The sequence below is a fragment of the Pleurodeles waltl genome, chromosome 8, assembly GCF_031143425.1.
Source record: "Pleurodeles waltl isolate 20211129_DDA chromosome 8, aPleWal1.hap1.20221129, whole genome shotgun sequence".
Classification (NCBI taxonomy): Eukaryota; Metazoa; Chordata; class Amphibia; order Caudata; family Salamandridae; genus Pleurodeles; species Pleurodeles waltl.
Window position 1 is genome coordinate 123035353 of NC_090447.1, and position 24265 is coordinate 123059617.

General features: G+C 47.9%; 1 protein-coding gene across 2 annotated transcripts in view; it reads right to left on the minus strand.

Annotated features, from left to right (window-relative positions):
• The window catches only part of PAK1 (p21 (RAC1) activated kinase 1), a 296992-nt gene that overhangs the window by 167679 nt on the left and 105048 nt on the right, over nt 1–24265 (minus strand). For both annotated transcript variants that reach the window (XM_069203912.1, XM_069203913.1), the window contains exon 3: nt 2886–3105. In XM_069203912.1, coding sequence (XP_069060013.1) covers nt 2886–3084 — 199 coding nt within the window. In that variant the 5' untranslated portion in view covers nt 3085–3105. The remainder of the gene's footprint in view (nt 1–2885; nt 3106–24265) is intronic.

Sequence of the window (24265 nt, forward strand, 5' to 3'; positions counted from 1 at the left end):
TTGTTCTGATGCAATGCCAGTTGTCAACTCCAATGTTGTTATCAATGCTTCCTTTGCAGTGACGAATACCTTCCGGCATTTTCAAGTAGCGAGTGGGTTGACCTTAAACCTAGGTGTCAGCTGTAGCAAGTCAAAGTTCCTCCATGCTTCAGTGCAATGGGTAATCATAATCCCATTTGCTTAAAGAGCATTTATTTAAATGGGTATATCACTATCAACTATTTTGGAGTTAAAATTCGTTTATTCTACAACAACTTATAGAAAGTCAAAGATTTGGGCTTTATCATGATCCAACCCTCTGTCTTATCTAGCCATCTTATTTAGAATTTTTAACTTGAGAAGCATGATGTAGTATGTGTTTGTAGTGGTACTTAAATAGCATGAATCCAGCTGGGAAGGACCAGGAAACATTTCAAGATTGCTTATAAGGAGAAAAGATGACTCGTGAGCCTCAAACTAAGGAACTATTTGAAATCTACCCCAAAACCATATACATATATACATTGGGAATGAATTTAGCAGTACTCCAAAAACATCTCTAGAAAGCTATCCCAATCACGTCTGTGGCTGCCACAACAGTATAGACTTGAACAAAAAAACCTACTATTACAGCACTCCAGTTAGAATGGGACTTTTTAGAATGACAAAATACGCTGATTTTATTTTCATCTCCTCAATGGCAATTCTATAAAATTAGAGGGTCTTCTAGGATGGGACAGGGAAGTTGCGAATTCATTCTGAGACTTTGAAAAAAGACGTATAGGCACTGTGACTCAGCCACTCTCATTTTAGGCCCAGGGTGCTGAACAAGCAAACTGATACTTGTACAGTGGAGAGGTTGAAGGCTATATAAACACAAAGCAGGCACACACAATGTAGTAGCAGAAAGATCTAGTAACTGGGGATGTGGTGCTAAAGATCAGGAGGGAAGGCTTGATGTAGTGTGGCCAAGTCTTGCTTGCACATGCTCAACAAAGAAGTATATCGTAAGATTATTCTTTGAGGATACTTTATGGCATTGTAAAGAAAGGGATCTCAGAGAGATGGTAGAGAATCCTGGAGAGAGGCGGCCTGCTTGAACATACATGGGCATTTATCCAGATAAATATATCTTCTCATCAAAGTTGTTCTGAAAAAAAAATACTTGATACTCATTTCCTGTATCAGTAACTGAGAATACTAACTAGTTGAGCTTTGTTACTTGAACCAGTAACTGAGAACATTAACTAGCATACAGCCATTGATCACAAAATTGGTGATCATAGGGAGTGACAGGGAGTTGATTACTGTACTGCTAGACCAGCAGGGGTGAATGCCCACCAAACTGTGTCTCTACTCTGTGGCTAGAACGTGATGCGTCAATCAATCAATCAATCAATTTGTAAAGCGTGCTACATACCCGTGAGGGTTTCAAGGCGCTGGGAGGGGGGGGGGGTTGCTGCTACTGCTCGAAGAGCCAAGTCTTGAGTAGTTTTCTGAAGGAAAGAAGGTCCTGGGTCTGTCGTAGGTCCGGTGGGAGGGTGTTCCAGGTCTTGGCGGCGAGGTAAGAGAATGATCTGCCGCCAGAAGATTTGCATCGGATGTGGGGGACGGAGGCGAGGGCGAGGTTAGCGGAGCGGAGATGCCGGGTGGGGGTGTAGAAGCTGAGTCTGTTGTTCAGGTATGATGGTCCGGTGTTGTCAAGTGCCTTGTGTGCGTGGGTGAGGAGCTTGAAGGTGATCCTCTTGTTGACGGGGAGCCAGTGAAGGTCTCTTAGGTGGGGGGTGATGTGGCAGTGGCGAGGGATGTTGAGGATGAGTCGGGCGGAGGTGTATTGGATGCGTTTGGATAAGATACCGGTATAGAGGGCGTTGCCGTAGTCGAGTCTGTTGCTGACGAGGGCCTGGGTTACTGTTTTTCTTGTTTCTGTTGGGATCCATTTGTAAATTCTGCAAAGCATGCGGAAGGTGTTGTAGCAGGAGGAGGAGACGGTGCTGACCTGCTTTGACATGGAGAGTGAGGAGTCGAGGGTGAAACTGAGGTTTCGTGCGCTGTCGGTGGGCGTCGGTGGGGGACCCAGCGTGGACGGCCACCATGAGTTGATGGTTGGAACAATGTGCCTCAATCTTTAGTTTTGAGTTACCAGACATTATGGTACTTGTTTTATACTGAAATTTAAAACAGAAATATATTTTTTTTAAATGTTGATCACAGCCGCCACCACATGGGATAACTATTAGAAGAAATGGCTTTCCCTCCCTCAAGGGATCACTGGTTTCAAGGGACACAATGTCTTTACACCTCATTACTCACACAAAGTAGTTTGTACAGATTTCTAGGGACATATTAGCTTCTCTCTCCTAAGAGGATGAGGGTCTCACTTGCTCTGTAAGCTGGGGGGCTCTGACTTTGCTTCTGTATAAAGGAATATACTTTCTGTATTACTTTACCCACCTGTGGTAACTGTACTTCAAATTGAGTACATGCAAATACCAGAGCGTCGCTGTTAGCAGGCTGATGATAAATGTGAAGGAAAGAGTTTAGATTGTTGGTTGTGGGTGTTTGAAAATTATTATAAAAAGAAAAAGCTCTGCTATGTTAATCATTTTCACAAGTGAGAGAGCAATGTTTGGTGTTTTCGCTGGCCATATCATGCTTTTGCAATGAAATGAAAAATACATTGCGATAAAACAGTACCATAGTGTGCTACACACAAAACTATATCATGGGCCAGTACTGCTGCAACCAATCTATGGACAAAATAAAAAAAAACATGAATGTGTTCAAGGATAAAATTAGCTTCTAGGCCACCGGTGGCCACGAGGATCATTTTTCCAATGACATCCTAAAGAGACAGTGAAAGGAAGATAACAATAACTGATTTTTACAGAATTCAAAGTACTTACTTTTGTCCCCTGTTCCTGGAAAGATGGAGCGCTTGGACCGATCCTTTTTCTTTTTCTCATCTGGGTTAGGCGGAAGTGGTTTGGAACCATGGTTTAACACGCCGGCAGGGTCTTTCATGCCACCTCCAATTAAAGTGCTTGTGTTTCTCATTGGGGGAGCTGGAGGTTTGTCTTCCATGTCCACACCATTGTCGGACATCTTCAACAATAATGGCAATAACTAGAACACACAAATATAGAATCATTTCAACCTATGATCAACGAAAGCACCTTTTTGGAACCATTATTTTGTTACCTATCATAATACCTTTTAGCTATAAAAGGCTACTAATATGATTTTGAGGGGTTTCAGAACAAAAAATGTAATCCAAATAGTTCAAAAGATCAAAATTGCTGCATTTAATATAAGAACTAATAGTTTGAAATGGGAAAGTTTGAAAAAACATTTGATAATGATTTGAAAAATGTCCAGTTTTTTTTTCTATTTGTGTCACCTAGGCTATTAAGTACATGATGACGGTTAGGGTGACTTTTCAGATTGGGATACTGGTTAAGGAAAGGGCTTTTGTTAAGTAACAATTAGGGCTAATTGTGGAGTAAAGGTCAGGGTAAGTGTGTGGGGTCAGAAATAAATAAGGCTCAGAGATAGAGATAGGATCAAAGATACCAGTGGGGTGAGGTATGTGATGGTGTTAGGGTTTAAAGGTGACAGGGTGGGGTTAGGGATGTGTGAATTAGGATACTTAGCCCAGCATAACTGATGTGGTTAGAAGGTGGGGGATTTGTTAGTACCAGCAAAATAAAATGTGAAATTTTACTAATCGAAATATCACCTAACTTTTTGCTTTCATAGAAGGTGACACTCAATTCCCATTTTAAAATTGAATTGCATTTTTTTTATAATACAATAGAGTAACAGAAGGCCCAACCTCCTTTCCCTCCTACCACCCAGGGATTGCATATCGTTTACAAATGCAATTCATCATCACAAACCAACAGTGCCGCCCTGCCTGTAGAATGATTATGTGGTGGCTACAAAATCAACTGGATCAGGCAGTCAGTTCACCATACTGGCCCAAATTTTCCGTCCGTCTTAATCTGGTATATCCCTATTAGTAGGCAGCCCCAGAGTTGGAGAAGTTCATCATATCAATTCTCCGCCCTGTAGAAGACCTCTCAGGGCCATATGATGCATTCGGAAGCCAATGTGGATGACCGTTCTGGATTCTAAAGGAGAAAGGACAATGACAGGATCCAAATGTCTTTGGGTCTTGGCTCAGGAGGCATTCAATTCCCAATATGCATCCAATTGCTCCTGGCAGTAGGCCATATTGCAAAGCCAATCTGTTGAAGGAGGGCCTCCTCTTCAATTAACTGCTACTTCTCTTTTCACCAGCAGTAACAAAAGAGCGACAAACTCCCTAGAGGTAAGAAAAGTCTCTCATATCTCCCAGTAAAGTTACAAATGGGATCGCAGGAATGAGGTCACAAGTCATTTTAGAAATTCCAGTCAAGATTTGCACCTGGGGAGGGGGGGGCGTGGCCAAGATGGCGACCGCAACAGTTGGCTTTTTGTGAGCTCTGCCATGGCCCCACAATAATCCTAAGCCATCCTGCATATCCGACTGTAACTGCCTGACTGGCAACCTCCAATATGTCCCTCTAAGTCAGGGTGATCAACTGGATGCCCTCCAGGGGAGCCGTAGGTGCAAAAAGCGGCGGTTCCAGGGCAGCGGCCGAGATCACAACAGCGCACTAGGGGCACAGGGTACTAATTCATCAGGGACAGCAGCCTGCATGAAGGGGCGGAAGACGTGGTGTGAGAAGGTAGCCTCTTTCTAGCCTTGTTACCCCCACTTTTGGCCTGTTTGTGAGTGTATGTCAGGGTGTTTGTCACTGTTTTCACTGTCTCACTGGGATCCTGATGGCCAGGCCTCAGTGCTCATAGTGAAAACACTATGTTTTCAGTATGGTTGTTATGTGTCACTGGGATCCTGCTAGTCAGGACCCCAGTGCTCATAGGTTTGTGGCCTATATGTATGTGTCACTGGGACCCTGTCACACAGGGCCCCAGTGCTCATAGGTGTGCATGTATATGTTCCCTGTGTGGTGCCTAACTGTCTCACTGAGGCTCTGCTAACCAGAACCTCAGTGGTTATGCTCTCTCATTACTTTCAAATTGTCACTAACAGGCTAGTGACCAATTTTACCAATTTACACTGGCTTACTGGAACACCCTTATAATTCCCTAGTATATGGTACTAAGGTACCCAGGGTATTGGGGTTCCAGGAGATCCCTATGGGCTGCAGCAATTCTTTTGCCACCCATAGGGAGCTCTGACAATTCTTACACAGGCCTGCCACTGCAGCCTGAGTGAAATAACGTCCACGTTATTTCACAGCCATTTTACACTGCACTTAAGTAACTTATAAGTCACCTATATGTCTAACCTTTACCTGGTAAAGGTTAGGTGCAAAGTTACTTAGTGTGTGGGCACCCTGGCACTAGCCAAGGTGCCCCCACATTGTTCAGAGCCAATTCCCTGAACTTTGTGAGTGCGGGGACACCATTACACGCGTGCACTACATATAGGTCACTACCTATATGTAGCTTCACCATGGTAACTCCGAATATGGCCATGTAACATGTCTATGATCATGGAATTGCCCCCTCTATGCCATCCTGGCATTGTTGGTACAATTCCATGATCCCAGTGGTCTGTAGCACAGACCCTGGTACTGCCAGACTGCCCTTCCTGGGGTTTCACTGCAGCTGCTGCTGCTGCCAACCCCTCAGACAGGCAGCTGCCCTCCTGGGGTCCAGCCAGGCCTGGCCCAGGATGGCAGAACAAAGAACTTCCTCTGAGAGAGGGTGTGACACCCTCTCCCTTTGGAAAATGGTGTGAAGGCAGGGGAGGAGTAGCCTCCCCCAGCCTCTGGAAATGCTTTGTTGGGCACAGATGTGACCAATTCTGCATAAGCCAGTCTACACCGGTTCAGGGACCCCTTAGCCCCTGCTCTGGCGCGAAACTGGACAAAGGAAAGGGGAGTGACCACTCCCCTGACCTGCACCTCCCCTGGGAGGTGTCCAGAGCTCCTCCAGTGTGCTCCAGACCTCTGCCATCTTGGAAACAGAGGTGCTGCTGGCACACTGGACTGCTCTGAGTGGCCAGTGCCACCAGGTGACGTCAGAGACTCCTGCTGATAGGCTCCTTCAGGTGTTAGTAGCCTTTCCTCTCTCCTAGGTAGCCAAACCCTCTTTTCTGGCTATTTAGGGTCTCTGTCTCTGGGGAAACTTTAGATAACAAATGCATGAGCTCAGCCGAGTTCCTCTGCATCTCCCTCTTCACCTTCTGATAAGGAATCGACCGCTGACCGCGCTGGAAGCCTGCAAACCTGCAACATAGTAGCAAAGACGACTACTGCAACTCTGTAACGCTGATTCTGCCGCCTTCTCGACTGTTTTCCTGCTTGTGCATGCTGTGGGGGTAGTCTGCCTCCTCTCTGCACCAGAAGCTCCGAAGAAATCTCCCGTGGGTCGACGGAATCTTCCCCCTGCAACCGCAGGCACCAAAAAGCTGCATTGCTGGGAACCGCGACTTTGCAGCTACTCCGGCCCCTGTGCACTTCCGGCGGAAATCCTTCGTGCACAGCCAAGCCTGGGTCCACGGCACTCTAACCTGCATTGCACGACTTTCTAAGTTGGTCTCCGGCGACGTGGGACTCCTTTGTGCAACTTCGGCGAGCACCGTTTCACGCATCCTCGTTGTGCCTGTTTCTGGCACTTCTCCGGGTGCTACCTGCTTCAGTGAGGGCTCTTTGTCTTGCTCGACGTCCCCTCTCTCTGCAGGTCCAATTTGCGACCTCCTGGTCCCTCCTGGGCCCCAGCAGCGTCCAAAAACGCCAAACGCACGATTTGCGTGTAGCAAGGCTTGTTGGCGTCCTTCCGGCGGGAAAACACTTCTGCACGACTCTCCAAGGCGAGAGGGATCCGTCCACCAAAGGGGAAGTCTCTAGCCCTTTTAGTTCCTGCAGAAACCTCAGCTTCTTCTGTCCAGTCGAAGCTTCTTTGCACCCGCAGCTGGCATTTCCTGGGCATCTGCCCATCTCCGACTTGCTTGTGACTTTTGGACTTGGTCCCCTTGTTCCACAGGTACCCTAGATTGGAAATCCACAGTTGTTGCATTGCTGGTTTGTGTCTTTCCTGCATTATTCCTCTAACACGACTCTTTTGTCCTTAGGGGAACTTTGGTGCACTTTGCACTCACTTTTCAGGGTCTTGGGGAGGGTTATTTTTCTAACTCTCACTATTTTCTAATAGTCCCAGCGACCCTCTACAAGGTCACATAGGTTTAGGGTCCATTCGTGGTTCGCATTCCACTTTTGGAGTATATGGTTTGTGTTGCCCCTATCTCTATGTTTCCCCATTGCATCCTATTGTAACTATACATTGTTTGCACTGTTTTCTAAGACTATACTGCATATTTTTGCTATTGTGTATATATATCTTGTGTATATTTCCTATCCTCTCACTGAGGGTACACTCTAAGATACTTTGGCATATTGTCATAAAAATAAAGTACCTTTATTTTTAGTATAACTGTGTATTGTGTTTTCTTATGATATTGTGCATATGACACTAAGTGGTACTGTAGTAGCTTCACACGTCTCCTAGTTCAGCCTAAGCTGCTCTGCTAAGCTACCATTATCTATCAGCCTAAGCTGCTAGACACCCTATACACTAATAAGGGATAACTGGGCCTGGTGCAAGGTGCAAGTACCCCTTGGTACTCACTACAAGCCAGTCCAGCCTCCTACATTGGTTGTGCAGTGGTGGGATAAGTGCTTGAGACTACTTACCACTCTTGTCATTGTACTTTTCATAAGAGAAAAATATACAAAACAAGGTCAGTGTATATACACATAGCCAAAAAGTTTTGCATTTCCTCTTTTCACTCTTTTCTAAGTGCTGAAAAGTACTTCTAAACTTTAAAAAAGTTCTTAAAAGTTAAAAAAAGTTTTTTTCTGTCTTTCCAAAAAGTTCTGAAAACTTTTTTTTCTCTTTTTCTATCACTTCAACTCTCTCTAAAAAATGTCTGGCACAGGAAAAAATGTTGAACTGTCCAAACTTGCATATGATCACCTTAGCTGGAAAGGAGCAAGGAGTCTCTGCATAGAGAGAGGTTTGAGTGTAGGGAAGAATCCTTCCTTAGAACTGTTAATTAATATGCTTAGAGTACAGGATAAGGCCATAAGTGCCCAATCTGTAGAAAAAGTAGCTAATGGTTCTCAATCTGATCCAGGGACTCCCCCAGGAAAAGGTTCAGGAAAGAAACTTCTCAGCCTGCCCATTACTAGACAGTCTAGCATAGTTGGTACAGAGGTTGAATCACACCATACTAATGGTGTGCTCTCACATTATACTGGTAGCCAAGCTGTTAGGGTGCCCTCTGTAAGGGACAGGTCTCCTTCTGTTCATTCCCATCATACCTCTGTATCTAGAAATGTCCCTCCCACCCACCCTGATGACAGATTGTTAGAAAGGGAGCTCAATAGATTGAGAGTGGAACAAACCAGACTGAAGCTCAAGAAGCAACAGCTGGATTTGGATAGACAGTCTTTAGAATTAGAGAAGGAAAGACAGAAGTTGGGTTTAGATACCCATGGTGGCAGCAGCAGTATTCCCCATAGTCATCCTGCAAAAGAGCATGATTCCAGGAATCTGCACAAGATAGTTCCCCCTTATAAGGAGGGGGATGACATTAACAAGTGGTTTGCTGCACTTGAGAGGGCCTGTGCTGTACAGGATGTCCCTCAAAAACAGTGGGCTGCTATCCTATGGCTATCATTTAGTGGAAAAGGTAGGGATAGGCTCCTTACAGTGAAAGAAAATGATGCCAATAATTTCCAAGTTCTTAAGAATGCACTCCTGGATGGTTATGGCTTAACCACTGAACAGTACAGGATAAAGTTCAGAGAGACCAAAAAGGAGTCTTCACAAGACTGGGTTGATTTCATTGACCATTCAGTGAAGGCCTTGGAGGGGTGGTTACATGGCAGTAAAGTTACTGATTATGAAAGCCTGTATAACACAATCCTGAGAGAGCATATACTTAATAATTGTGTGTCTGATTTGTTGCACCAGTACCTGGTAGACTCTGATCTGACCTCTCCCCAAGAATTGGGAAAGAAGGCAGACAAATGGGTCAGAACAAGGGTGAACAGAAAAGTTCATACAGGGGGTGACAAAGATGGCAATAAGAAGAAAGATGGTGAAAAATCTCAAGATAAGCATGGGGATAAGGGTAAAACCAAAGATCCCACTTCAAATCTTAAACACTCTTCAGAGGGTGGGGATAAAACAAATTCTTCCTCTTCTTCCCAACCTGCACACATTAAAAAGCCTTGGTGCTTTGTGTGTAAAAATAGAGGCCATAGGCCAGGGGATAAGTCCTGTCCAGGTAAACCCCCTGAGCCTACCACCACTAATACATCAAGCTCTAGTGCCCCTAGCAGTAGTGGTACTAGTGGTGGGACTGCTGGCAACAGTCAAGCAAAGGGTGTAGTTGGGTTCACTTATGGGTCCATAGTGGAAACTGATGTAATCAGTCCCAAGACAGTTTCTGTCACACCTAGTGGCATTGGCCTTGCCACACTGGCTGCTTGTCCCCTTACAATGGATAAGTACAGGCAGACAGTTTCAATAAATGGTGTTGAGGCCTTGGCCTACAGGGACACAGGTGCCAGTTTCACTTTGGTGACTGACAACCTAGTGCACCCTGATCAACACATCATTGGACAACAGTATAAGATTATTGATGTCCATAACTCCACTAAGTTTCTTCCCTTAGCTATAATTCAGTTTAGTTGGGGTGGAGTTACTGGCCCTAAGCAGGTGGTGGTATCACCTAGCTTACCTGTAGACTGTCTCTTAGGTAATGACCTAGAGGCCTCAGGTTGGGCTGATGTAGAGTTTTATGCCCATGCAGCCATGCTGGGCATCCCTGAGGAATTGTTCCCTCTCATTTCAAGTGAAATGAAAAAGCAAAGGAGAGAAGGCCTGAAAACTCAGGATCCCTCTCCATCAACAGGTAAAAAGGGTATCACAGTATCCCCTAACCACCCTACAATTCAGGATACCATTCCTGTGGTGGAAGAAACCTCTCCTGGGGTGGCACCTGTTCCAAGGGAATCATCAGTTGGCAAAACTGTACTCCCTGAGGTGGAAGTACCTCTCTGTGGGATAACTAACATTAGTGAGAAAAAGAGCACCATTTTAGTTAACATGGAGCATCACTCCAACCCTCCCAGAGAAACTTTAGTGCAGAAACTCTGCACTGCCTCACAACACTTAGGACAGCATCCCTGCCCTAGTGTGGAGCTGATAGGACAGCATCCCTGCCCTGCTCCAACTCAAGAGAAACAGCATCCCTGTTCTCTCTTCCAGCCAAATGGACAAAGTTTTTGTCCAGCTATGGCTTTACTGAGACAGCATCCCTGTCTGGCATTTCCATCATTACAAATAGGTTCAGTGGATAATTCCCACTGCTCTAAACTAAAACTTACTGATAGAAACTCTTAAAATACATCTTCACATTGTTGCTTAGCTAAAAAACTTCAAACAGGGTGGTTTACATCCCCACAGGGAAGTAACCATATAGTGGATGATAAAGGGAGTAACCGGTCTATTGCAGAGCTACTCTCTACTTATCACCACTTAGACAATAAAGTCTCAACTGGCCAAGGTTAGCCTTATTGTCCTTCGTTTGGGGGGGGGTTGTGTGAGAAGGTAGCCTCTTTCTAGCCTTGTTACCCCCACTTTTGGCCTGTTTGTGAGTGTATGTCAGGGTGTTTGTCACTGTTTTCACTGTCTCACTGGGATCCTGATGGCCAGGCCTCAGTGCTCATAGTGAAAACACTATGTTTTCAGTATGGTTGTTATGTGTCACTGGGATCCTGCTAGTCAGGACCCCAGTGCTCATAGGTTTGTGGCCTATATGTATGTGTCACTGGGACCCTGTCACACAGGGCCCCAGTGCTAATAGGTGTGCATGTATATGTTCCCTGTGTGGTGCCTAACTGTCTCACTGAGGCTCTGCTAACCAGAACCTCAGTGGTTATGCTCTCTCATTACTTTCAAATTGTCACTAACAGGCTAGTGACCAATTTTACCAATTTACATTGGCTTACTGGAACACCCTTATAATTCCCTAGTATATGGTACTAAGGTACCCAGGGTATTGGGGTTCCAGGAGATCCCTATGGGCTGCAGCAATTCTTTTGCCACCCATAGGGAGCTCTGACAATTCTTACACAGGCCTGCCACTGCAGCCTGAGTGAAATAACGTCCACGTTATTTCACAGCCATTTTACACTGCACTTAAGTAACTTATAAGTCACCTATATGTCTAACCTTTACCTGGTAAAGGTTAGGTGCAAAGTTACTTAGTGTGTGGGCACCCTGGCACTAGCCAAGGTGCCCCCACATTGTTCAGAGCCAATTCCCTGAACTTTGTGAGTGCGGGGACACCATTACACGCGTGCACTACATATAGGTCACTACCTATATGTAGCTTCACCATGGTAACTCCGAATATGGCCATGTAACATGTCTATGATCATGGAATTGCCCCCTCTATGCCATCCTGGCATTGTTGGTACAATTCCATGATCCCAGTGGTCTGTAGCACAGACCCTGGTACTGCCAGACTGCCCTTCCTGGGGTTTCACTGCAGCTGCTGCTGCTGCCAACCCCTCAGACAGGCAGCTGCCCTCCTGGGGTCCAGCCAGGCCTGGCCCAGGATGGCAGAACAAAGAACTTCCTCTGAGAGAGGGTGTGACACCCTCTCCCTTTGGAAAATGGTGTGAAGGCAGGGGAGGAGTAGCCTCCCCCAGCCTCTGGAAATGCTTTGTTGGGCACAGATGTGACCAATTCTGCATAAGCCAGTCTACACCGGTTCAGGGACCCCTTAGCCCCTGCTCTGGCGCGAAACTGGACAAAGGAAAGGGGAGTGACCACTCCCCTGACCTGCACCTCCCCTGGGAGGTGTCCAGAGCTCCTCCAGTGTGCTCCAGACCTCTGCCATCTTGGAAACAGAGGTGCTGCTGGCACACTGGACTGCTCTGAGTGGCCAGTGCCACCAGGTGACGTCAGAGACTCCTGCTGATAGGCTCCTTCAGGTGTTAGTAGCCTTTCCTCTCTCCTAGGTAGCCAAACCCTCTTTTCTGGCTATTTAGGGTCTCTGTCTCTGGGGAAACTTTAGATAACGAATGCATGAGCTCAGCCGAGTTCCTCTGCATCTCCCTCTTCACCTTCTGATAAGGAATCGACCGCTGACCGCGCTGGAAGCCTGCAAACCTGCAACATAGTAGCAAAGACGACTACTGCAACTCTGTAACGCTGATCCTGCCGCCTTCTCGACTGTTTTCCTGCTTGTGCATGCTGTGGGGGTAGTCTGCCTCCTCTCTGCACCAGAAGCTCTGAAGAAATCTCCCGTGGGTCGACGGAATCTTCCCCCTGCAACCGCAGGCACCAAAAAGCTGCATTGCTGGGAACCGCGACTTTGCAGCTACTCCGGCCCCTGTGCACTTCCGGCGGAAATCCTTCGTGCACAGCCAAGCCTGGGTCCACGGCACTCTAACCTGCATTGCACGACTTTCTAAGTTGGTCTCCGGCGACGTGGGACTCCTTTGTGCAACTTCGGCGAGCACCGTTTCACGCATCCTCGTAGTGCCTGTTTCTGGCACTTCTCCGGGTGCTACCTGCTTCAGTGAGGGCTCTTTGTCTTGCTCGACGTCCCCTCTCTCTGCAGGTCCAATTTGCGACCTCCTGGGCCCCAGCAGCGTCCAAAAACGCCAAACGCACGATTTGCGTGTAGCAAGGCTTGTTGGCGTCCTTCCGGCGGGAAAACACTTCTGCACGACTCTCCAAGGCGAGAGGGATCCGTCCACCAAAGGGGAAGTCTCTAGCCCTTTTAGTTCCTGCAGAAACCTCAGCTTCTTCTGTCCAGTCGAAGCTTCTTTGCACCCGCAGCTGGCATTTCCTGGGCATCTGCCCATCTCCGACTTGCTTGTGACTTTTGGACTTGGTCCCCTTGTTCCACAGGTACCCTAGATTGGAAATCCACAGTTGTTGCATTGCTGGTTTGTGTCTTTCCTGCATTATTCCTCTAACACGACTCTTTTGTCCTTAGGGGAACTTTGGTGCACTTTGCACTCACTTTTCAGGGTCTTGGGGAGGGTTATTTTTCTAACTCTCACTATTTTCTAATAGTCCCAGCGACCCTCTACAAGGTCACATAGGTTTAGGGTCCATTCGTGGTTCGCATTCCACTTTTGGAGTATATGGTTTGTGTTGCCCCTATCTCTATGTTTCCCCATTGCATCCTATTGTAACTATACATTGTTTGCACTGTTTTCTAAGACTATACTGCATATTTTTGCTATTGTGTATATATATCTTGTGTATATTTCCTATCCTCTCACTGAGGGTACACTCTAAGATACTTTGGCATATTGTCATAAAAATAAAGTACCTTTATTTTTAGTATAACTGTGTATTGTGTTTTCTTATGATATTGTGCATATGACACTAAGTGGTACTGTAGTAGCTTCACACGTCTCCTAGTTCAGCCTAAGCTGCTCTGCTAAGCTACCATTATCTATCAGCCTAAGCTGCTAGACACCCTATACACTAATAAGGGATAACTGGGCCTGGTGCAAGGTGCAAGTACCCCTTGGTACTCACTACAAGCCAGTCCAGCCTCCTACACGTGGTGACTACCGCAGCAGCAACACAGTGGCGGATCCCGAGGCGCGCAAGAAAGAGGAGTTCCGCCGCTGTCAAGGAGCTGCCACGCTGACGCAGTGGTGCGGAATTTGGCCTCTGGCACACAGGGCCCCGCAACCGGAAGCAAAGCCACTTCAGGCCCCAGTGCTAGGCCAGAGACACTGCAGAGTGAGCTTTCATACTGGCAGTGGTAAGGAGGTGCAGGGAGGCCAGGAGCAGACTGAGGACTGGGTCCGGGGGGCTGTGAGACAGTGGTGGGCCAGACGAAGCCTGCAAGAGATAAGGTCGCCTAGAACCTGATGACTGCCCGGGTGCTCCTGGGGAGGTGAGAGAGACCCTGGGGACCGAGTCACCATTACAGTGCACAAGATCTGCCATTGTGTGCCTGCGGGGAGAGGGGAGAGAGATCACAACAAGAGCGGCTCTGGCCGTTGAAGTAGGAGCGTGCCTGTTCCGCCTGAGCAGCCTGGATTTGGGGAAGCCCCCCAACTACCCTGGGGGGAAACTGCCTGAGCCGCGCCGCAGACTGGACAGACCAAGTGTGGTTGGTGCGCCTTGAGACTCCTCAGACTACAGGCTTCCCCCATTAGCACTTAAGAGACATAAAGCCAATATCTGTTGTCCATTGCGGCGAGGGAGGGGAACCCCAAACCCACACAGCGCATCTGCCCACGTGGGCAGAAACAGTAGAGACGGTACAGTGCTGCCCCCCACAATGTCTGAGGCTACCCTACACCCAGCTGCTCTGCCTGACGGTTGCCACTGACGGAGGGCCCGGAGAGTCACCAAGCCCAGGAGAGAAGGACTGCACCCAAGAGCCCTGCAATTGCAATTCAGAGCACAGCACCATCAGGGTCTCATCCCCAAGGTGGGACAGGGAGGGACCCATGACCGCAAGCTGCGATAGTGTGGGAACAGGTGGGACTATGTGAAACCAGCGGGTGCCGGGCTGAGTGGCGTATTGTCCTGCTGTGTATGCCCTTGGCCTCATGAGCTGCTGTACTACAATTGCACCCATAACAGTGACACCTGAGGCCTACTTATGTTGATCACTACATTCCAGGGTACACTGCATTCTCTGGGACTACGCTAGGGGTGGTGAAGGCCCGGAAAGGTCAAAATAATGCCCCACGACGCAGCCGAGGCCCCACTGGCATGCGACTGCCCTGTATTAATCCTGAGACACTAAGCTGCAGACATTAGATTTTTTGGTTTTGAAACTGCTCAGCCTGTCTTTGTAGCCCACACCTACTGCCCCACAACATGGGAAAAGACAGACCTCAACGGGCAGTCCCTGTGAGCCCACCGGATTGCAGATTCTGGCTGCGATCAGGGTGTCCAGTGCTGCTGTGCAGGCCAAGATTGAAGTCATCTCCATTGATGTAAGGCTGTTGAGGGCAGATCTCTCGGTGATGGCGGAGAGATCAGAGCAACGTGTCACCACACTACAGAATGAGGTGACATCCCTCAGGGAGCTCTCACTGCCTTAACAGCCAAAACTGAAACTTTGCAACATGAAGCCAAAGACACGGCGGGCCGATCTCGGAGATGTAGCCTCCGCTGTTGGCTTCCTAGAAGATGTCGAGGGTCGGTCACTGGAATTGTTTCTTGAACTATGGCTTAAGGAGGCATGGCCGACCTCAACATTGTCCTCTGTGTTTGCTGTCGAAAGAGCACCTCGTGCACTCACCGCGAAACCTCCAGTGGGAGGTCCGCCATGTACTCTCATTAAAAAAATTCTAAACTACAGGGACAGGGACACTATCCTTCAAACAATGCAGCAGACAGGCGACCCTAAGTTTGAGAACCACGTGATCCGCATTTTCAGGTTATACTCACCTAGTGCAGCTTCTGGCACCTTTTGGAGGAGAGAAGCAAAAACTAAGAGCCATGCGACTCCAGTACATGCTGATGTACCCAACGAAGTTGAAAGTCCATTATGCAGAATGTGCCCATTTCTTCACTACTCCAGAGGTGGCTTGGGTTTGGCTCAAGATACATGGTGATGGCATTGTCCCCGCACCCTGGACAACTAGCTTTTGGTACTATAGAGTGGGAGTACTTGTGGGTCGTGCTGGAAACAATAGGTTTGGGACCTGAATTCCTTGCCTGGGTCCATCTCTTAAACAACCACCCAACGTCACAGGTCCGTACCGGCACTGTGGTCTCCAACAGTATACTCATAGCGAAGGGGGGCTTGGCAGGGCTGCGCAGCGAGTGAGACGCCATATGGCCTGATGGGGTGTGGAGATTGGGGGGGCCGCACCCATTTCATTTCCCTCTATACGGATGACGCACTGCTCTACATTAGTAACCCAGAGCATGCTGTGCCAGCATTATTAGAAATTATGATGTCTTTTGAGAAAGTCTCTGGCTTGTGCATTAATTAGCAAAAGTCGATTCTCTTTCCATTGGCAAGACTGACCAGATTAGATGCCCTGGCATTACCTCAAACAGCTATTGACAGGGAGTGCAGTAATTTCTGGTATCTAGGAATGCAGGTGGCACACTCGGACGCAGCCAATTATGATGTCAATATGGGAGGAACTGTCGCCCGCCTGGAGGAATCAATCCGATTCTGGGATTATCTCCCAGTCTCTATTATGAGAAGGGCAGCACTGAGCAGAATGGTGCTGCTCGCCCGTTGCCTTTAGGTTCTACAGAACACTATGTGCCACGTTCACCAAACTCAACAACCTCTTAATTTCCTTAATATGGGCAGGTGGACGGAGTAGGGTAAAACTGGATGTGCTGAAGCCGGACCCGGAGCTTAGGGGCCTAGGCATCCCAGACCTGCAGCTGCACTACTTTGCTTGAATTTTACAATACGCTGCACAGTGGTGTACAGAGGGACCACCGGATGACAGGGTCCTTCTGCCAAGATGGGAGGGAGTGATGAATCTCCCAGGATACCTAATGAGGGAATGGGAGGCCCCATAGATAGTCCAGCAGGTGGTTGAGGTGTGGGAGTGGGTGGTTTCAGTTGTACTCGGCAGGGCCCCATACGTGCGTGTAATGCCTCCAAGATGGCTGCCAGGTTTTAGGCAGATACAGGTGGTGATGGACTTTACAGAATGGTATAATGGAGGCAGTGAGACCATAGGAGACTTGTATCAAAATGGGGTATTGCTTACAAGAGACGAGGCCCAGGAGTGCTACCGACTACCCCTGGCCAATTCTTGCAATACGCCAAGATCTCTTGCATGGTGAGGGTGCTGTGGCCTTCCTTTCGCATGGAGCCAGAGGAGTCCCACACGTGCTGGCTCCTCCTGGACCCAGACACCACTAGAGGCATGCTATCTCACATATACAAGGCCCTGAAAGCGGATCGCAGAGTGGACATGTCTGGTCCATGGATCTGCTGGTCCCCTCACGGACGCAGAGTGGCGGCATGCATTTGCACAGGTGCAAGAGGCAGCCAGCATCGTTTAAGCTTACACAGTTCCACTCCTTGACCATACTTATCTTACTCTCCAGCGGCTACAAACAATTTACGCGGCACACTCGTCTGGGTGTCCCCGCTGCAGGTTTGAGCCAGCGTCGTTTATCCACATGCCCTGGAGCGGTCTCAGACTACTGGGATACTGGGCCACAGTACTTGACCATCTAAAAGAAATCACAGGGATACAACTCGAACCCTCAGTCAAACACTGCCTGTTAGGTGCCAAAAAAAAGGGCCAAAAAGAATCCTGGACTTGCCCTGCCTGCTGGGGCTGGTACTAAGCATTGAATCACAATACACTGGACCGGGCTCGTCCTTCTACCCTTGACAAATGGAGGGCTCACTTGCACGAACAGGGGATAGCTGAAGAGAGGAGGCTAAAGCTGGTCCGTATGGACAAATACGCAGAAAGGGATCTAGAAAAGTGGAGTGACATGTTTGAGGACCTGGAGATGCGGAAGCCACGAATGACCACACAATCTGGACACACCCATGACACAAACACTGAAGGAACCAAAAGTGGGGGAGAAGGACCCAAGGGTGTAGGACAGACATCAACTTCCGAGAGTCCCATGACATTGAATACTTAGCTCTCCCCGTGAGGGGCAGACAGTTGCTGACATAACCAGAGGACTGGCTTCCCCAACCCTATACACCCCTATTTCTACAAGAGTTGATGATAGATATATACACTGACCGAGTGCTGCCACGTTTTGTCGATTTTTTTGTTTTAGTTTGTTTTTACATTATAGTAATTGTTGTCAATCGCATAAAAACTTGCCATGTCCGGTTCCTCCGGAAAGAAGAGGAAAATTCTGTGCGCTTCAGCCGAGCAACAGCACCCTGGTGCTCACTGCTCCATTATCACAAAGACTGGGGAAGTTTTAACTGATCCGAGATGCTCCACGAGTTAGGCCGCAAACCACCTGGGATATTAAGGTTGAAATGCTCTGTATCCTTGACATGTATGCAAAGTACACCCATGATATGCTGATCGAAACGCAGTGTGTGATAAGATGAATGAATATGCAATAAAGACAAGTTTAAAAAAAAAGTTTGTAACCAGTGACCATATTTCACTGGACAGTGCCTTTCTTGATGGAGGAGCTCTGCATTCAGTGTCCCACGACTAGTATAGTTTGCATCGTCTCTAAGGCCTAATTTGTGTAAGTAATGTAGGAGTATGGTACACCTTATGAAGAAATTTGATGTGCATTAGTATAAGCCTATAGATGGACGATAGGGTACCTGTTTGTACACAAAAGAACACCCACTGTTCATTAGTTAAGGATGGGTGGATTTCAGTCGATTATTTTACACGCAGGGGCAATCCACTGCATTACTTTAAATATTCTGGACTAGATGAGAGATCAAAGTACTCCCTTCCAGCAGTCCAGATGTCTTGTGTGGAGCTGGGTACTGGTCATTAGTGGTCCTGGATGTTTCACAGATTCTTAAGTACAAAATGATGTATAATGCCGCACTTGACCATCCTGTCCACTTAATTGTCTCAAGAGAAATAAACGGATTGCTTGTGTGTAAGACACCCAAAGACTTTAATTTCAAGAATTCCAGCTGTTTGTATGCTTTATTATCGCTGTAGGAAGAAATGTGGGGTTAAAAGCAAGCAGGAAATTTGGGGCAAATATTTTGCCAAATTTAGTTCTTTGTCGAAGCCTACCCCATGGCCATACTGTGCATTTTGCAGAGTCAATTTAATGGCCGGGTGCCTAACTGGAGACAAAATAACTGTATTGACGCACGGCAGGGATACGCCATCAGATTCTATGGCGATGTATGGTTGAAACTGCGTGGGGAAATACCAACAATACGTATTCTGCCTGTGCACACCAGCATAAATCGAAATCCGGTGCTGATAATCCGTCCAGTTTAACGGGGGTGTCAATAACTCCCACTTCAACTTCGGCTGCCTGCCAAGGCCAAACAAACCACGTTCAATCTCAACCTCGGGAAAAAAGCTTTAGTGAGGAGCATAATAATGTTGTTAAGTAGACAAACAATCTTGGTCAGGATTACCAATTTTACCAGCCCTACTCTGCTGGTAAGCGACAGATGTCGTTTTATCCAAATGGAAATCTGAACTTCCAATCTTGCCATCACAGTCCCATAGTCTTCTTGGAGTACTACCTCAAAGTCTCTGCTTATCAATATGCCAAGATATTGCACTCAAGGTTTGCGCTACACTGGTGGGTAATCTTGAGTGTATTTAGACAAGGTAGAGATCAAGAGGAATATTATCAACTTGGCCCAGTTGATGGTAATACCAGAGAGGTAATCAAATCTAAGAACTTCTCTGATCAGAGGACATACATTCACAGAGGTGTCCCTTACATATAGAGTAAGGTCATCCTCATACAGCGAGATAAGGCTACTAGACGCAAAGTTAAAGCCACTGTCAGCGTGATGTTGACAGAGCCAGGTTCCATGGCTACCACAAATAAAATAACCAATGACGGAAGCCTTGGGTGTGGGGGAGGAGTGCCCCTTCTAATCGTGAAAGGCATGGATAGCAGCCTATTTCGTCTCATGAGGCCAGAGGTTTCAGAGCACAAGTGTTAGACGTGGCGTCCTTGGTGTGGTTCTCTCCTTGCTTTTTTGTCTTCAAACCTCCTGTTTTGCCGACTAAGGGCCAGATGTAGGTAGGAAAAAAATAGCGAGTCGGAATTGCGAGTCTTTGCGACTCGCAATTTCCGACTCGCAAACAGGTATACAGCAAGAAGAAGCGACTTCATTTTACGACTCGCAAATGAAGTCGCACCGCAGATTGCGAGTCCGCTGTTTGCGAGGTCGCTTTTTGCGACCTCGCTAAAAACGAACACGCAAATTGCGAGTGGGTGTCGCAAATTGCGACTGTGCCGCAAATTGCATGCAGGTGCAGCAGAACACTCTGGAAAACACTTCCTGGCTCTTGATGATGACATCACAGCCAGGAAGTTTACTAATACACCTGGGAGGAGGGAGGACCACACCCATTTACAACTACTGAACAGCCAACAGGAGGAACAGCAGCAACAATGGAGGAATCAGCCAGAAAGAGGGAGATCAAGTTTTCTGAAAAAGAACTGGAGGTGCTGACGGATGAATGCTGCCAGCACCATGATCAACTCTTTGGAAGAGCAGCCCTCAGTGTGCCTGAGCTGCAGAAAAGGAGGATTTGGATGGAAATCCAGGAGAAGGTGAATTCAATGGGGGTGAGCCACAGGAGCATTGATGAACTAAAAAAAAGATGGTATGACCTGCGCTCCCGGACCAAGGAGAGGGTGGCAGAGCGCCTCCGGGAGATGAGGGGCACTGGAGGAGGCCCATCTATAGTACCACCACCCACACCCTTGGAGGAAAGAGTGCAAGAGACCCTTGAGCCTGAGGCAGTGTCTGGAATAGGAGAGCTGGACACGTCAGCGCCAGGACCATCAACCAGTGAGTACCATGAAACATGCATGTACACCCATATCTGCCATACCCCCACCCACCTAGTACACAGCTGCATGCACAATCAAAATAGCTCCATTTCAGAGTAGCAACCACCAGAATGGTGCATTATGGGCAATGTAGTCCAGTAGGCAGCTGATAGGCAACAATTTATTAGGAAGCATACAACAGATGGTAGATACTGACAGTGTGTTCCCTATGTCCCACAGGTCTCCCACAAGACACCACCACCATCCACACTGTCCAGGGATCAGAGGTCAGCCACCAGGCAGCACAGGACCTAGGAGCAGCCACCACAGGGACCTGCACCACCCGACCACAGTCCCCTTCAGATGCACCAGTGGCCATAGTGGAGATAGACCCAGCACCCGGTCCCAGCCACAGTGCCAGCCAACATGACACAGATGCACCACTGCGTCGCAGGCGACGTGTCCTTGTCCCTGCAGTGTCACAGGGAGATGTAGGGGACGCCTCCATGTCTACCGCCGAGGCTGCACTCATCGAAGGTCAGCGCCTGCAGACAAGGCAAATGAGACTGATTTCAGGGGCCATGCGGCAGATGGAGAGGAATCAGACAACAGGGCTGGCACAGGTCCACACAGAGCGACAACACCTGAACACTAATGTAGGTGACCTTGCGCTCTCCATGAGACAACTAGTGGCTGAACTTGTCACGGAGAGAGGGTGCAAGGCGCCGTGACCGGCAACTAATCCACCGACTAGACCGCATGGCTGCCTCCATCATCCGCCTGGCTGTAAATACCACAGGGCTGTCACGCCGCAGAGTCAGCCTACAGGTCGACATGGGCCACTTTGCCAGCGATGTGGCTCACGCCCTGGGACGCACAAGCCACACTGTGGACATGATGGAGGCAAGACAGGTGGCTAGGGGCGCAGCAGACACGCCGCAAGACAGTGAGGAGGGCTCTACTATAAGTAGTGCATCTGCCACAGACACCAGGGTCTTGCGTAGTGGAAGTGCACGGCAGGGATCTGCAGACACTCCAGGCACCAGCCATGCTGGGCGTCCCAGGCGTAGAATGTGAGCTACGCACTGACAAACAATGAAGGCACATGAGGTTAATGTGTCCTCATAGCAGGTGGACTTTTACAGCCCCTGATCAATAGTTCATTTCAATAGTTATTTGGTTCACTTAATTAAAGTTCTTGTTTGTTCCACTTCACACCTGGGCTCTTTGTGTGTGACATTCGTGTGTGTGGTGACAGTTACCACGTACCTTCCAAAGTATTGGTTTGCAATGTGGTCCCGTCTCTGTCTGCCTTGATTTGCAATGCTTCTATCCCCAGGCTGGCGATGTGGTAGCTCTTGCTCGTCATCCTCCGAATCTGGGTCTGCAGGGGTGATATGTAGCCCACGTCTGGTGGCAATGTTGAGCAGTACAGCGCATGCGCCAACGATCTTGAATGCTGTTATTGAGGCATACTGGAGGGCACCTCCACTTCTGTGGAGGCATCGGAATCTTGCCTTCAACAGTCCAAAGGTCCTCTCTATAATATTTCGGGTCCTCCTATGTGCACTGTTGTATCGCCTCTCTGTCTCATTGCTGGGTGTTTAGTGCGGGGTAAGTATCCATGGTCGTAGTGCATATGCACTGTCACCGGTTTGGCAAAAATGTACAATGTTAGCTGGGCATGGATGGTTTCCACATTGACCTGTGTGTATGTCTGCAAGGTGTATTCAGCTATACCTAGGAGATATCCGTCTCCAAACTCCCCACGTTCTAGGCGTTGGTGTATCCCACTGTGCCTGAAAATGTAGGATTCATGTGTACTCCCTGGAAATTTGGCTACCATGTCAGTTATAACATAATGGGCGTCACATACCACCTGGATGTTCAGTGAGTGGGTACACTTCCGGTTGCGGAACAGATATTCCAGATTTGCAGGAGGGCAGATTTGTATATGTGTCCCATCTACACACCCTATTACATGAGGGAAGCTGGCAATCCTGTAGAATTCCAACTTGGTGCTGTTGATTTCTGCCTCATTCCTGGGTAGATATTTGTATCTGGACATGTGTGTGATTATGGCATCTAGGAATGCTCTGAAGAACCGTGAGAGTGCACTTTGAGATACCCCATCTGCCACAGCAATGACCCCCTGATAGCTACCCGAGGCCAAGAGGTGCAGTGAGCATAGCACTTGCACATGTGTGGGGATGGCGCTGCCGCGCACAGTCTGGCGTTGAAGCTGCGGATTGAGTAGATCTATTAATTCTTATATTGCTGCACTGCTGAGTCTGTATTTATCATAGATCTCCTCCTCAGTTTGTTGGAAAAGTGTCTGTCTGGTTCTGTATATCTTCTCCTGTCTGTGGCTCCTCCTCCTCCTCTGCTGGGCGGCGTGGACTCTCCTCCTCACTGCTGTCACATATATCTCCGCCATCTTGAGTGACCCAGGTGCCTTCTGGGTCTCCTTTTATACTTTGGTTCTGGTTACCACCTGCTCTGAGTTAGTGGTAAATTGGAAGTGCAAAATGGGCTTTTTGCGACTAGTCGCAATTTGCGAGTGGCTATTGCATATGGTTTGCGAATAGCAAATTGCGACTTCGTATTTGCGGGTCGCAAAATGGGGTCGCAATTTTTGCAAGTCGGTAATGGCTCTCACCGCAATTTGCAATTCGGATATGGGGTTTTTGCATCCCATCTCCGATTTTGCGGGGTCGCAAATTGCGATTCGGGCCATTTGCGACTCGCAAAATTTTGCTACATCTGCCCCTTAATTTTTGCTGACCTTGGTCTTATATCCTGTTGGAAATGGCCCTTTTTGCAGGGGTATCCTCAAACCTTTTGCCGTCTTCCTCCTATTTTTTTTCAGGTCTGTTTTTGTTGGTTTATTCTCTCTGCGCATTTTACCTCTGCTAATCAGAAAGTGCAAGTGCTCCCTAGGTAAATTGTACTGTTGATTGGTTTATCCATGATTGGCATATTTGATTTACTGGTAAGTCCCTAGTAAAGTGCACCAGAGGTGGCCAGGGCCTGCAAATCAAATTCTACTAGTGGGCCTGCAGCACTGATTGTGCCACCCACTTAAGTAGCCCTGTAAACATGGCTCAGACCTGCCACTGCAGTGTCTGTGTGTGCAGTTTTAAACTGTCATTTCGACCTGGCAAGTGTACCCACTTGCCAGGCCCAAACCTCCCCTTTTAATACATGTAAGGCACCCCTAAGATAGCCCCTAGGTAGCCCCATGGGCAGGGTGCAGTGCATTTATAAGGTAGGACAGGTACTGTGTGTTTTACATGTCCTAACAGTGAAATACTGCCAAATTCGGGTTTCACAGTTGCAAGGCCTATCTCCCTCATAGGTTAACATGGGGGTTGCCTTTAAATAACTTTAAACCACAGGCTCCCTTTGAGGGAAGATAGAAATATGGAGTTTAGGGTCTCTGAACTCACAATTTAAAAAATACATCTTTTAGTGAAGTTGGTTTTTCGATTGCGAGTTTGAAAATGCCACTTTTAGAAAGTAGGCATTTTCTTGCTTAAACCATTCTGTGACTCTGCCTGTTTGTGGATTCCCCGTCTGGGTCAGTTTGACAGTTGGGCTGTTCACACCTCTCCTCTAGGCAGTGACACAATGGGAGCTGGGGTTTAGCCTACATATCACAATGAGCCATCTGAGCTAGAGTGGAATAAGGAGTGGTCGCTTGCACCTGAAAGGGCTGTGCCAGTCCACA